Source organism: Manis pentadactyla, chromosome 10, assembly GCF_030020395.1.
Source record: "Manis pentadactyla isolate mManPen7 chromosome 10, mManPen7.hap1, whole genome shotgun sequence".
NCBI lineage: Eukaryota > Metazoa > Chordata > Mammalia > Pholidota > Manidae > Manis > Manis pentadactyla.
The window spans coordinates 114,816,756-114,832,589 of record NC_080028.1 but is presented as its reverse complement, the minus strand read 5'-3'; the positions used below and the strand labels follow the sequence as shown (position 1 = coordinate 114,832,589).

The 15,834-nt window shown below is 34.8% G+C and overlaps 1 protein-coding gene across 2 annotated transcripts in view; it reads right to left on the bottom strand.

Moving 5' to 3' along the window:
• The window catches only part of METTL25 (methyltransferase like 25), a 115,460-nt gene that overhangs the window by 41,411 nt on the left and 58,215 nt on the right, over positions 1–15,834 (bottom strand). For both annotated transcript variants that reach the window (XM_036890028.2, XM_036890029.2), the window contains exons 6-8: positions 12,959–13,059; positions 9,628–9,657; positions 5,430–5,503 (exon numbers count right to left, since the gene is read on the bottom strand). In XM_036890028.2, coding sequence (XP_036745923.2) covers positions 5,430–5,503; positions 9,628–9,657; positions 12,959–13,059 — 205 coding nt within the window. The remainder of the gene's footprint in view (positions 1–5,429; positions 5,504–9,627; positions 9,658–12,958; positions 13,060–15,834) is intronic.

Sequence of the window (15,834 nt, the reverse complement as noted above, 5' to 3'; positions counted from 1 at the left end):
CCCTAATCATGAGAGCACCATGTAATGTAGGTTTCTGCTGCCACAACAGATCTCCAGTGCTAGGTGTTACACAGTCCAAGGCCTCCACTCCCTCCCACTCCATTTCTCTTCCTCCACTGGTGAGCTGGGGTGGGGGAAGGGCTTGGGTCCCACTGGGCCATGGCTTTGGTATGTTACCCTGTTCTGTGAGGTTTATTCTTTTCTCCAGGTGTGTGCAGTCTGGCACAGCCCTCTTTCTTGTTACTGTTTCAGGATTAGTTGTATTAATTATAGTTTCATTTTAGGAAGAGGCCTCTGTCTCACCACTCATGCTGCCATCTTTAATCTCCCAACTACCTGGTTAATCTTTTATTGTTTCTTTTCTTTATTTTATTTACTTCTGCTCTAATATTTTATTATTTCCTTTTTTCTGCTAAGTTTGGGCTCAGTTTGTTCTTCTTTTTGTAGTTCTTAATGGCATAAAGTTAGGTTGTCTACTTAGGAACTTTCTTTCCTGCTTCTTTAATGCAGGCATTTATTGCTATGAATTCCTTCTTAGTACTGCTACTTTTGCTACATTTAATAAGTTCCAGTATGTTGTGTTTCCATTTTCATTTGTTTCAAGAAACTTCTATTTCCCCTTTAATTTATTCTTTGATCTATTGGTTGTTCAGGGGACTGTTTTTTAATTTCTATGTTTTCATAAGTTTTTTCCAGTTTTCTTCTTTTCGCTTTCTAGTTTCATGCCACTCTAGTCAGAGAAGATACTTGGTATGATTTCAGTCTCCTTCAATATGCTAAGACTTGTTTTATGGCCTAACATATGGTCTATCCTAGGAAATGTTCCATGTGCACTTGAGAAGAATGATAGAATGTTCTGTGTATTTGGTATAAAATATTGTTCAAATTTTCTGTTTCCTTATTGATTTTCTGTCTGGATGATCATTTCTGTCTGGACCCCATTGTTAGATGGGGTAATAAAGTCCTCAACCATTATTATACTACTGTATATTTCTCCTTTTATAGTTTTGGCTTTATATATCTAGGCACTGTGATGTTGGTTGCATAAATATTTACAATTGCTATATCTTCTTGATGGAGTCACCCTTTTATTATTATGTAATGATGTTATTTTAAAATCTGTTTTGTCTAATGTAAGTATAGCTACCCCTGCTTTGGTTACCATTGCTTGAAATGTCTTTTTTCCATCCCTTCACTCTCAGTCTATGTGTATTTTTAAGGTCAAAGTAAATCTTTTTTAGGTAGCTATTGTTGAATCTTGTTTTTTCTTTTTTTTTAAATCCATTCAACCATTCTATATTTTTTAATTAGAGAATATTTAATCTATTTAATTTTAAAGTAATTATTGGTAGGTAAGGACTTACTATTACTATTTTGTTGTTTCTTAGATCCACTGTTCCTTTTCTCTTATCCTGCTGTCTATTTTGTATATTTTGATATCTTTTTTTATCAGTATGCTTTGACATTTTTACTGTCTTTTGTGTTATTACTATAGGATTTTCCCTTGTGGTTACCATGGGGCATACATAGAATATCTTAAGCTTCTAACACCCTATTTTAAAGTGATAACAACTTTACTTCAATAGAATTCAAAAGCTTTATACTTTATCTTCTCCCTTTCAAATTTTAGATTATTGCTGTTACAATTTATGTTTTCTATATTGTGTAACTAATGACAGATTATTGCAATTATGGTTATTTTTTCTATGTTCATTTTTAAAAAACCTTTCAGGGTTGTAAGTGAATTATGCACCACTATTATCATATTACAAAATCTTACTATCACTATATATTTACCAATACCAGTGAGATTTATGGTACCTTTTCATGTTTTTATGATGTTAACTAACATTCCTTTACTCCCATTGAAAGAACTCCCTTTAGCACTTCTTGTAAGGCAATTCTGGTGGCAAATCCCTCAGCTTCTCTTTGGGAAAGTCTTTGTCCTTCCTTCACTTCTGATGGACAGCTTCACTTTTTATATAATTTTTGATTGACAGTTAATTTCTTTCAATATTTCTAATATATCATTCCATTCTCTTCTGGCCTGAAAAGTTTCTCCTTAGAAATCTACTGATAATTTGATGCATGTCTTCACTTCTTGCTCTTAAAATTCTTTCTTATCTTTGATTTTTGACAATTTAATTAAAACCTGTTTCAGTGTAGCCTTATCTGGGTTAAATCTATTTGGAATCCTTTGGGCTTCATGGATCTGGATGTTCACTTCTCTTCCCAGGTTAAGAAAGTCTTCAGCCACAATTGCTTTAAGTATATTTTCTATCCCTTTCTCTTTCTTGTCTCTTTTTGGGATTCTCATAACACAAATACTGTTTCTGTTCATTGTGTCCCTTAATTGTTCATTGTGTCTTTTAATTTACATAGGCTTTCTTTATTCTTTCATTCTTTTTCTTTTTGCTCCTCTGACTTGGTAATTTCTAGTGTACTCTCTTCCAGGTTGCTGATTCTTTCTTCTGCATGGTTGCATCTACTTTTGAAACTCTCTATTAAATATTAAATTCTTCAGTTCAGTTATTGTGTTTGTCAACTCCAGGATTTCTGTTTGTTTGTTGGATGGTGTTTGTTTTGTTTGTTTGTTTGTTGGATGGTGGATATTTTCTTGTCAAACTTCTCATTTTGTTCATGTATTGTTTTCCTAATTTTGTTAAGTTGTCTGTGTTTTCCTGTAGTTCACTAAACTTTATTTTAAGATAATTTTCCTGAATTCACTGGTGACAGTTCATAGATATCCATTTATTTAGGGTCAGTTATTGGCACTTTATTAGTTTCCTTTGATGGTATCACATTACCAGATTTTTTCAGGATTTTTGATTCCTTACATTGTTATCTGCACAGTTAAGTAGCTAGGCTTCTCTTCCAGACTTTACAGGTTTGCTTTGACAAAGACCACTCTTTTCCAGTCAACTCAGTTTGGATGTGTGAGCTGATGATGACCTTGGGTATGTAGGACCTGCTATTATTTTGGGGTGACATTTTGAGGTGAGGCAAATGTTCAAGCTCTGAGGATGGAGATAGCTATGTGCCTCTGCCTAAGGACAGTTGGACAGGACTGCTGACTTGGTCCCTTACCCAAGTGAGGCTGTACAATGGGATCCATGGCTGCCTAGATTCTCTGGCCAGGCTTACTAGGTGGTTGGAACTGGGACTATATTCATTAATACATACGGCTACGAATTAGTTTCCCTGTTCTGGTAAGGCAGCAGAACAGGCCGTAAGACCTGTATAGGCCATTGTTTGCAGACCCCATTCAGGCCGGGGTGTGCACTGAACTCCCTGGTAAGGTGAGGCCACCAGTTTTAATCTGCAGACAGGGGATGGCACAGGCTGTGCTCTCTGTTCAAGTGCCACTCGATGGAGGGCTTTTGAGTGAACTATTCAGCTTCCTGTGTGCTCTAGTTAGGTTCCTTGGTTGGACAGGCTGAAGGCTGTATTCAGAGATGAGCAGAGCTACAAATTAGATTTTCTACCCAGGTGCAGCAGGAGAAGCAGCTCTAAAGCCGGTAAAGCTCTTTGTTTGCTGTCTTAGCTCAAGCCAACCCACACCCCAAGTTCCCTGGCTAAACAGGGCCACTGGATTTGCGTTGTAAACTATTGACTCTGTCTGCCCTTCTCTAGGTTACAGCACCATTGGGTCACATTACTACTAGGAGCTGTTGCCAGCCCTACCAGTCAGGTGTGGCTGGAAGACACTTCTATAGAAGGTGCGGTATCTCAGCTCCCTTGCCTAGGTGGGAGGGGGAGGGGGCTGCCCTCAGCTTTAGCTATGATTAATACTTCTACCTGTGCATAGCACATGAACCTTCCATGCCCAGTACTGGCTTTGTCCTAGGGGTAATCAGGTCTGCCCACCTGCCTCTCAGCTGTAGAGCCACTGGGCTTACAGATCCCAGAAGCTGTCACCAGCCCTTCTGGTCAGATGAGGCCATAGACACTCTCTACAGCAGGTGGGGCTTGCCCTTGCCTGGGCATGGGCTCTCTGGCCCTTGCCTGAGCATGGGTAAAGCAGTATCAAGGGAATGCCTAGATACACGGAGGGGAGAAGTAATAAGAAAACCTCTTAAAGTAAATAGATGGATGCTCAGAGTAGAAATAAGAAACTTTGAAGACTGCAACTCAGTGGAAGATAAGGAGGAAGAGAGTTTGAAGAAAAAACAATTGCCCACATAGTCAAATGTGGCTGAAAGGTCAGCGAGGCTCTGGAATGAAAGAAGTCTTACAATAAATACCATCTATCTTCCGAGGAGTGAAAAAAGGCAGGAATGTAGGGGGTTGGAGACTGTTGAATTTTTAAGTGAGAAGGACCACTTAGGAAAGACTGTAGACAACTTTAAGTGGTCATTAAGAGAACAATAAAGAAATCTATTAGCACATTTGAGGTTTTAAAAGAAGGCAGGCAGTCAATATTTAGGTGGACATGACTGTGGACAATTCTTTAATTTTTTTCAACAAAGTTAGTATCTTTAAGTGAATTCAAGAGAAGGAGCTAGTTTTCAGGAAAACATGAGAAATTCACTTTTATACATTTTGAAGGTTGTTAAATTTATATGAAAAAGAGAATGAAGATTGGAATGCAGACGGGAGTTACCTATACAGAAATGACATTTGAAACCAATGGTGTATGTAGATATTTATATGTTGTAATGTTTATCAGTAAAAAACAGATTTTCTCTTACAGAGAAGTAATAGCTAATCTAAAAATAGCTTCTAACTCTTGACAAGTATGGATTTTTTTTTTGAGAACCTAAAAATTGCCCCGTTTAAATTTGAAGAAGACTTCTATTACAAACAGTTATCTGAATTCGAAAGCTTTAATTAGCAAGAGGACACGTACGAATCTTTCCAGCATTGCAGATGTATGCTTGAGTGTGTATGCTTGAGTACTGAACCAACATTATGGAAAAAGTTCTCCTAACCACTGTATCTCTGTATAAGCAATGCATTATTTGGGGAAAACAGAAACAAAAACAAAACATATGTTGAGGTACTACGCTATCAGTAGAGACCCAAATGGCTACAATGGTTGTTCATAATTAACATTTGTTCTAATTGTTTACGCTGTACTGATTGTGAAACATTTAAATGTAACTCTGGCTCACATGATAATATTATATTCACTGAATTACTTACCTATAACATTTCAATACTTATAAAATTCTAAAGTATATTTTACATCATTATTTTATCAATACAACAACCTTTCAGGACAAAAAAGAATCATTAGAGCCCCATTTTAATAATGATTAACCTAAAATACAGTTGCTGCATAATTCTTTGTTACTTATTGACAATATGCTCAAATCCAAAGCTTCTCCTACTAGTAACAGTGGCTCTGAATAAATTCACCCGAAAGCTGAAACTCACTTCACTTACAAAACAGCAGAGTTATTCTTATTAAACTGAAATTCTCATACCATTTGGTGATGCCATAACAATCTTTAATAATATCCTGAAGGACAGCTCGATAGAAGAGTGATTCAGTAGGCAGCTGAAAAAAAATGTAGATATGTATAAGCACAAGAAAGCACAAATAAAAAACAGAAATCAAACCAATATTAGAGTCAGGCATGTAAGTGAATGTTAGAAACCTGACTGTTGCAAAACATACAGGACACTTTCATAATTTTCCATTTCAAGTTTCCATAGCCACGTTACCCTGAGGCTAACTCTGAGAAAGTAATTTTCCAAGAAAACAGAAGAAACTATAAAAGAAATTGTAGTGAATGGGGAAGAAAAGGCATAATCAAAGGAAAATGAGTTAATGTCCCAAATGGAGTGCTGATCAGTTAAACGTGTAGAAATAACATCCACAACCAGCCAAGTCAGCTCTGGAGCCTGTGAGAAAGCAGTCAGGTAGGATACATGCAAAAGAGAAGAGAAGGTGGGTTTGTCCTAATGATGGTGGAATAAAGATAATGTCACCTAGTTCTCATTCCCAGGAAGGAAAGGTACTACCCTAAGTGAGGACATTCTAAAAATACGAGGCTGGAAGGTCCCATCACTGGCTACTGTGCAGGTGAAAAGAAGGACCTTGGAAGAGACACAGGATCCGAGAATAAAGTCTTGGCCAGGCTTCATGTCCTGGGGAGACAGAGGTGGGGAGTGTCCACGAAGGGGCAAAGGTTTCCCAAAGGAAAGCAGGAATGCCTGAAGAGATGGACCCCATGAAATAATTTCAAAGAAGTAGAAGGTAAAAAGGTAGTATACCTGGAAGAGCATTTAGGTGAAGCAATGAAAGAGGTACTCGTACACTAAGAAACTGCAAAGGTCACCAAAACTGGATCCACGTCCCCACAGACCTCTTAATATTGGTAGTATAGGAAAATCCAACACAGAATATCAGCAACAACCCTACTTACATGCAATTATTATTGAAAAAAAAGAAAAAGCAGCATGGATGGAGGGAAATCCACAATATGGAACATGCTTTTGAGAAGTCAAATTATGTGACATCTAAAACGTATCCAATGACTGGTGAAGTTCAGTGAGTATCCACTCAGATATCCTTTTGTAACTTGCACTCTCTTTCAGAATCTAAAACTGTTATTTTCTTCTGTTTTCAACCAGAATACATTTGGACTCAGATGGAGTTCAGCACAAAATAAAATTCTGCCTGTGTGCTCAGGCAGAAAACCTGTTCTAGTGCCCTCTTCCCCAGGTGCCGAGACTAAAAAAAATACACAAGCTGGAAACTGAAGGTCAACCACTATTTCTTGGGTCTTCACTTTCACTTGACGGCACTGCTTTCTTAAGTAGCTGGAGAATGTCTGACTTGTAGGACGTTGACAGAGCACTTTGAAAGAACACAAGTTAAATCCTTTCTGGGTGGTGGGAGGAGTGGGAAGGGACATTCCAGTAGGAAATGGTGCTAGGAATACCACAGTCCCTAACTCAACTCCCAAAATAACTCACTGAAAGCAGACAGACACACATACCTGAGTGCCCACAGGAAAATTTATAACCTTCAAAAGGCACACTTCTTGTATAAAAATCTCTTTTCAAATGTAACTCCTTGACTTCAGACAGGCTCTACTACTTCTAAACTTTCCTTTCCTGAGACGGACCCAAAACATTTCATTCGAATTTCTCATCTCTGGATAAAATTTTCCATTTGACATTTTTTTCATCTCAGTAATTCTTTTCTGCAGTACCAAAAGATCTCTGTTTTATCATCTGTCCCTCTTTGCCCCCCTCCCACCCCTCATAGCTCTTCAGCACTTTTACAAAAATGCTGAAATCCCTTTTCAGGTATCAACACTTACTCTTATATTGTTCTACTGCAATTCAAAGCATTTGGGGAAATAGAGTACATGAAGCAAAATACTAGTATTAGTATTATAAGTATCTTACAAAGTTATTGACTTTTTATTCAATAGCCAGACATGTGAATTTTATAGGAAATATTTTAAAATATTCGAGCTAGTGTTTAAACTGAGGAAATCTCTGATGTCCCAGTACAAAGTCACGATGCTATTCTGCCTCTCTAATACTTGGGCAGGGATGAGGTGTCATTAATTTATTTTGTATCATTTAGGGAAAAAAAATCCTTCTAAAAATAAAGCTCTCCTTTCCCATGCCTTTGAGAAAACTTATATAAATGGTATAAAGATAATTTAGAAATAAATGTGTATTTATTTGGTTATTAAAAACTGATAGTAGAGAGAAAAACGTCCAAGAAATACATTTTAAGCAACAGATAATACAGAAATGGAATGCACAGAGAAATACAAACAGGATAGAATAAATCATAATTCCCAAGTCACCCTGAGCAAATAAGAGACTTACAGCTGTTTCCTAAGAGAAAGGGAAGAGAGTTATGAATGACTTCAAATGTGCATTTCTGGACTAACTAGGACTATCCATCCTGGTAATACAGATGGGGGGTAAGTGGGAAGGGAGTCAACATCTCCCCAGCGGCCTATGCCTGACTATTCCAGGAATAAACTGGATGTGGCTTAGAGTTTACTTTCTTTCCTTCACAGGTGATAAATCAGCTTAACACTTTAATGCATTTTAAATGGAAGGAGCAGAAAGAGTACACCTTTAATGTGTATATATACATATTAGACATGCACTTTTTAGGTCTAGTGGAGAGGACACTAAGCTGGAAGTCAGTACTCTGCAGTTAATTAGGGGAGCTACAATGCACTATTAAACTGCTGCTGTGTATCATGTTCTTATGTAAGTTTGGGATAATACCCAACTCATAAGATTGACTATAAACATGAGCAGGCACTTGGAAAACTGAAAAATACCATGCAAATGCATTTGGATATTATTATCATTAAGGCTCTTTCCTCTTCCAGATCCTTAGGGAACCACTAAATTGATAGGCAGTAAAGAGCTTGGGGTCCAGAGTGAGAGATTCAAATCTCAGTAATCACTACTTTCCTCATTGGAGTCATGGGATGATAATAGTATTTATAGTCCTACATATGTGGTACTTCAGGTGATGAAGAAAACTTTGATCAATACTTCAGTAAACACTGTGTTAAAATTAGCTATTATTTTTATGAGCATAATTATTAACTACCTTATAAACAGCAACAATAGCTGACATTTATTGAGCTTTTACTGTGTGCTAGACATTGTTTTAAGCATTTTACATTTTTCATTCATTTAATCCTCATAACTCTGTGAGGAAGGTATTTTTATTCTTATTCTTCTTATGGTTATTGTTATTTTACAGATAAATTAAGCTACAGAGAAATTATGACATTTGTCCAAGGCCGCTAAACCAGTAACTCAAGATATAAACCAGGAGCTTGAGACTCTAGCCCACACAATTACACTATGCTCTAATGCCTTTAAAAAATAAGTTTCTATCAATTTTTAGATAGGTACAATGAACACATTTTTAAAAATCCCAAAATTCTTAGCATTGTACTTGGCCCAGGCTAAGCAGTCAGTAAATAATGCTTTTTGCTATTATTATTTTTAAATTATTATTTAAAAAATTCAAATTGACATACTAATTTTTGAAAAGAAGCAAAGAGAGTTCTAAAATTTAGGCCCAACAAGAAAAATCTTGTGAAAAGGTTAAGAAGAACTAAAACAAAAACCTGAAAATTCCTAATACATTTAATGCATCACATGATGGAGAATAAAGCAACTACATGGTATTTGGGGATGCATCTAACTCTTGTCCCTGTGTACAAACCCATTTAGCTATTACAACTAAGGACTAATCATGTCAATAAAAAAAATAAGAAACAACCAACTGAATTATGTGTTTTGTACTACAATTTAAAAAAAAGTCAACTGAATGTATACCTTATTTAACTTCACTTAAACTAAGCCCACAAGACCCAGACAGTCAGTAACAGCATTCTTCAGAAATATTTATAGACTTTTCAGTATAACATGGAAACATGAGACATTAACAAAGAATATAATATGTAAGTTTTCCTAAAGAGTAAATTTATTTTTTCTGAAAGTTCATTTCTCTTTTAAGGTAAACTTATGGAAAATGTATAAATCAAAATATAAAGGGATGACAAAGAGAGCTTTTACTTATTAAAATACATCAGGCTTTAAGTACATCAGCCGGTCAAATATGAAGAGTGCTTTAAGAAAAACTATCATGTTCATCAGTTGGATTAGATTACTTACCCCTTGGCCAACTGCAACCCGTTCCAGTGCCTTTAAGGAAAAAAAAAACAAAAGACAAAGACTGTTGATATATTTAGTCTTATAAGACTAATAAAGACATTGTATAAGGGCTTGTAAAAGTGACTTTTAAAAAGATTAATTAAGTGACAACACGTAAGTTTATACACTTAGAAGTGTTAATATCATTAAGGAATTTTAACTGGTATAGTTGGTATAATTTAAGGTGGATTTATAATGGATGTGTGTCATGTACACAAACACATACACTCCCCAACTGTATACAGTGCTTGAATTTTAGAGGAAATTAGAAAATAGGAAAGAAATTACTCATATTTTTGACTCACTTTTAGTGTAGCTAAAACAAATTCAAAGCTATTTTGCATATATAAATGTATTTGTACTTTCTAAACTTTTCTTCTAATTTTTTATAAACATACAATTTCATCTTTTATTAAACAAAATTATGTTGAAGAGTTGAAACATTAATAAAGTATGTTTATTTTTGGTCTGCATAGTCTGCAATTCACATCAAATTCACGTATGGTCAAGTGCCCAGTAGCAGAGAAAGTAGTACGTATTTTTAAAATTTGATATGTGGCTACTTTTACATTTATATTTATTCAAGATCCAAAACATTTTTATAAAATATTTCCCAATATTTCAAATACTCATAATCCAACATATAAAGATTTGTTGTAATTTAAATATGGAATAGAGCCTTCTGAAACTTTCACTTTTTTAGAGACATATATTTCAAAGCTTAAATAGTTTTATAACTGAATTAAAGTATTTTGACTGAAATTTTATTTGAAAAATTTTGATCAGAACATATTTCAAACATAGAGAGAAATAGTATATATAGCAGATATAAGAGATCTGCATATACTTACTGCTCAAATTTAAAATACCCATATTTGCTTCAGACTGCTATGTCCTCATAAATAATTCTTCTTAGATATAACTGAATTATATACTTTCAAGAAGAAAGATAATTTATAGATTATTTTGTGTAAGTGCAATTTTTCAGATGCACAAGGTCACTGAGAGGTAAAGTAACTTTTCATAGCTAGTTAACATGTGTGCAGGAACTAAAAATCTATTCTTTGAACCCTGGTTTACATCCCATGCCCTCACACCATGAAGATTTAGTGGGAAAATGAGCTCACTGTATGAAAATTTGCTTCACAGAAATTCAAGAAAAAGATGTAATTTTTTCCATTAACTATAAGGATACTTTGCTGAACATCTAAAGCCAGAGTGAATACAGGAAAGAGTTTATTATGTAATTCTCATATTGAGTTAAAAGTAACAGGCCAAGAACATGTTTAACACTGAAGAAAAAACTGAATTTTTATTTACATACTGGGTGTGCTAATTTCAGATTATATTTCTGTGTATGGCTTTTGCTAAAAGACTGAACTGAATAAAGAAACAGGAGAGTTCTTAATAAATTATTTTGGGTTAATAAAAATATATAATATGAGACTACTTTCAGTATGTGTTGCTGATGAGTTTATTTGAGAAATACAAATGATAACTTTGATTATATAGTACAATATAATCAGGGAAGTAATAAGAAGTTTCTTGCAAACAATATTTTTCTTGGCTAATAAATAAAGATAATGGAATATTTCATACTAATCTGAAATGTTTTACAGTTTTATCAAGTTTACAGTATGTTGATGAGATTGTGAAAATCTAATTAAAATTTTATTTCTGGTTAGTACTCTTAACAATTTATCTGAAAGCATTGCCAGAAAAGTTTCTCTCTGTCTTTTTTTTTTCTTAAACACTTTAAGCCTTGAATATTTCTGGAAACAGTCAGTCATGAAGCAAAAGGCAAGAAAAACAAGATGCACTAAAAGAAATGTTCCTTAGACTTTCCAAGATTATTTTAGTATCAAAAAAAGAAGTCAAGGTGCACAGGGACTGGCATGGAGCTAAGGAGAGGGTAATGTCATGGGAAGCTGACACGGGTCAAGAAAGTACTTAAGTGCAGCATGGTCTACACAGTCCATATTTTGGAATTTTTCAAAAACTCTTCTTTGCTGTTCTCTGAGTTTTTTTTAACAGCAAACATCCTTGTTTTGTGGATACAATACATTCTTTTACCTTTCTAAGAGATATTAATAGTTACTTTATGTCATTTTATTTTGGATAGTCTACCAATCCCTCCAAGTTGCTTTTCTTCTGTTTTTCTGATCTCTTTTCTTTTACGTTGGACTTCCTTTAGACATCTAGTGCTTCTGGGCTGCCTGCCGATAAGTAAAATGGGAGCATCATAAAACTGATTAGAAACACTGTGCTTACAGGTGAGAACTATTAATTGTGGGCTTCACCATAAAGGTGAGATGTGTCCTGTTTGTGAAATTCTTGGTAACAGTATCTTAGGGTTTTTCTCTTAGGTTCGTCAGGTTCACTTTAAGAGACTGCTTCAATTTCTGGCCTGGAGGGCATAATCCCGGCTGCCAGCTTCCTTAGAACCAGGTCATTCTAAGAATGACCTGCCATTCTAACAAGACCTTGAACAGATGCCATTTACAGATATAATGAAAAAACAAGACAATTTCCCAGAAAAGTATTTTTTTTTAAGATGACTTACAAAAGGAAACTATTTGAGCATAAATAATTTCTAAGATAATTCTAAGATATATGAACTACACATCAGTACACTATTTTTTATATTGTGTAACTGGCATAAAAATAATGGCCATAGAATACTTAATTTATCTTAGGGTTGGACATTAAATACATATTTAATCATTTATAATTTAAATTTCAGATAACAAAATCCACTTACACTGTGTAACTTGCAACTACTCCTTTATAAACTAACATAGCACCATAAACAGAGAATAGCATGGGCAAAATTATTCTAGGTCTAAGGAAATTAGCTAAATAAGGACATAAAGTTATTTGATAGTTATTTCATATACCAGGTAGCTTATTTCCCATTTGATAAAAAATTAGGAGACCAAATAATCTACTATAAACTAATACCAACATACCACAGAGCTGTGGATAACATACAGACTAATTCTGCACTTAAGATTTAGTAGTTGGTATATTTTATATGATAAAGTAATTATATGTAAAATGTAGTTATACTATAACTTCACATTATAGTATAACTATAAATAGCTACCACGTCACATATAGAGTGGATAATGTAAGAAGGGCAAGTCATCTTTTTCTCAAAATTTGCAGTGCACAAAAGCATTAATGATGAGTGCTATAAAATCTGGCTTTTAATGCATGATATTAGTCAAAAATAATAAATTCTGCAACATCTGGATAAAACTCTTAATCCAAAAAAAGAGCATAATCATACCAAACATGCTGACATCCTGGCATTACGACCACAGCACCATTTTTCTTCCTTTAAGTATTGGCACATTGGAAATCCCCACTTTTCTTGGGTACATTCTGCAGCTGGGGGGAAAATAAGGATTATTTAAATAAAATGCTTCTTCCCTCCGTTAAAGTAAATAATATACGGAGAAAGCAAAGCAGTAATTGAGAGAATCAAATAGTAGTTAAACGTGGAGGTGGTAATTGTTAACAGTTCATTTCAGTCTGTTAATTGAAAGCATATTAATGCTATGAAAATGGCATTTTCTCAACAATAGTTGTTTTGTGTTTGAGGTACAGGTCTGATACCAACCAATTTACCAAAATTATTTCTCTAAGATTTAGTAAAAGCAACTTAAAATGGAGTACTCTTCATGCTCAGTGTAACTCTAGGAGATGAGTAATGAGATAACTGGGCATTTGTTGCTGACCTGACTTTCTAAAAAAACGATTCACTAGAAGTGACATCTGGTAATTCATTATAGAACAATATTGATGCATTCCTAATAATGTTGAAACACCCTTCTTTCCCAACCACTAGGTTCTATGTTCACTTTTCAGAAAAATAACAGCTGTATAGCCTCTTCTCTCTTCATTCTGTTAAGAGGCTGTAATATTTTCAGTTGTGATCCAATTTGACTCAATTGCACATATGCTTCAAGGAACGACAAAAAATAATATTCACTGCTTAATCACATATCTCTGCTGTCCAACTCACCTACAATTAATTTGAAAAATAATTATTTATAATTTGTTTCTAAAGCTTTCTCCTTTACCAATAATTACTTTAAAATATAATCACTTGTGATTTGTTTTTAATAATAAAACATTTTTATTTTATCAAATTTTATGTAAAATTCTTAGAAACAATTGAAGGGATGAACATGTGATGTAGCGGGCACCATGATACATAAATGAAGTAAAATACTTCCTTTTTGACCTTGAAGTTTATGAACCTGCAAGTTACTGTGACATTCAGTTGAGAAACTGAAGTGCTTAAGTGAAAAACTGTGCAACTGAAAAAGAAGTACTTAAGGAGATATCAATATTCTTTTATATTTGTCAAAATAAAGCAACTCATTATTTTAACAAATATATATTCAGCATCTGCTGTTTACCTGATACTGTTTGGGATGCTTAACAAATGAGGTGACTTGCAGCTTAAGTGAGCAAATTCACTTATTTATAAAAGACAGCAAGTTTACATTTATTTTAAACTGTGGGTCACAGCCAGTGGTGTGGTGAAGTTGGCTCATACTGGCTCCAGAGAAAGTCAACTGTCATCTCTTCCCAACTCAGCATCCTGTGACATCACATTGGTAGCTTGAAATTGGCCAAGCTGGGTATATTTACACCATGGATATCAGGAAATCCATGTTATTAAAATATAAGGGATTTTATTCAGGAGCAGAGCCAAACATTTACCATCTTACCACTGGCTGCAACCCACTAATGGGTCATGAAATCAAGTTAGTGAATTATGACCAATATTTTATAAAGTTTGATAAAAAGAGAATAAAAACATCAGCATGCACAGGTACAGCACCTTTTGAAGAATGAACATTAACCAAGAAGATAAAAGAGTAAGTAATTTTTTGTAAGATGTCAGTACCAGTTTTATCTATCTATATATATATATATACGAGGTAATGATGTAAAATGTATTTCTTATTGTGGGTTTGAGTAAAAAAATGTGATCCCACTATTACAAATAAGAGAACAAATATTTTCTCCCACAAACATGTTTTATAACCTTTGTGGTCAAAGATTACATGCTTAGGAGAGAAATAAAAACTCATATAACTAATAGGTGAATGTTTAGAAGCTTTTTGTTTCTTCTCAAGTAATACCAAAGAGAGGAATTATAATTATGATAAAAAAGGAGCCTGAGTTTATATAGACTTAAAATTAAATAAGACGTCTGTCTCACCATGATAGTGATAGTATGCTTTCCTGTTTTACTTCAGCAGTCTCTGGAATGTAAACCTCTAACTTTCTGTTTCTTATCTTTATGAAGAAAGGCAAAAGCCAGACTAATACTTTAAGAATTCCCCAATTGCTTATGTCAACATCACTATTTCTTCTCAAGATATCTCATCAAATACCTTTGTTTCCTCTCTAGTTTTAACCAGTGAATCAGTTTTTTTCTTAATTTCTAATTTTATTTCATGCTATCCCTTTATTGAATACTTGCCATATGTCACATATTACGGTGAATATTAGGCATTAAAATTTTTTGAAAAGCACCTGTCTTCAAGTTGCTCAGTCTATTGTGAGAGATAAATACTAAACTACCCCAATTAAATAATGCAGTGGTTGCTGAAGCAAAGGAACATATGAAGAGATCGTTGTCTCCCTCCTCCTGGGGGTTTTTGCTCCCATGTTACACTTCTTAATCCCCAAAATCAGGACATAAAAGAGGAAACACAGAGGGAAGGAGGAAGGAAGGAGGAGGAGGGGTAGGAGAGAAGGGAAAAAGCATGTTTTTCAAATGTTAGTGAGCTATTCAACAGTCATGGTTAATGCCTCTCTACCTTGCCTCCTCGCTGAAAAAGTCAAAAGGTCACCTTCCCAGACTCTCTTGCAGCTAGAAATCACCTTGTGAGCTATGTCTAGACAATGAGACGTGACACATTTCTCCACTGGACAGATTTTTTTTTTCCTCCTTGACAAAAGTGAAGAATGGCTGGGGAGAAAGCCTCTAGCTCATGCCCACTTCTCATGAAGACATAATGCTTATGACCACTGTCCCCCTGCAGCAGCCCCGACAGTGAAGTCCAGCTGTGAACCCAGCGACCTGCTGTCACCGTCAGGGAACCAAGCCTAGAACTGGTACCTCCTGACTTTTGGTTATGT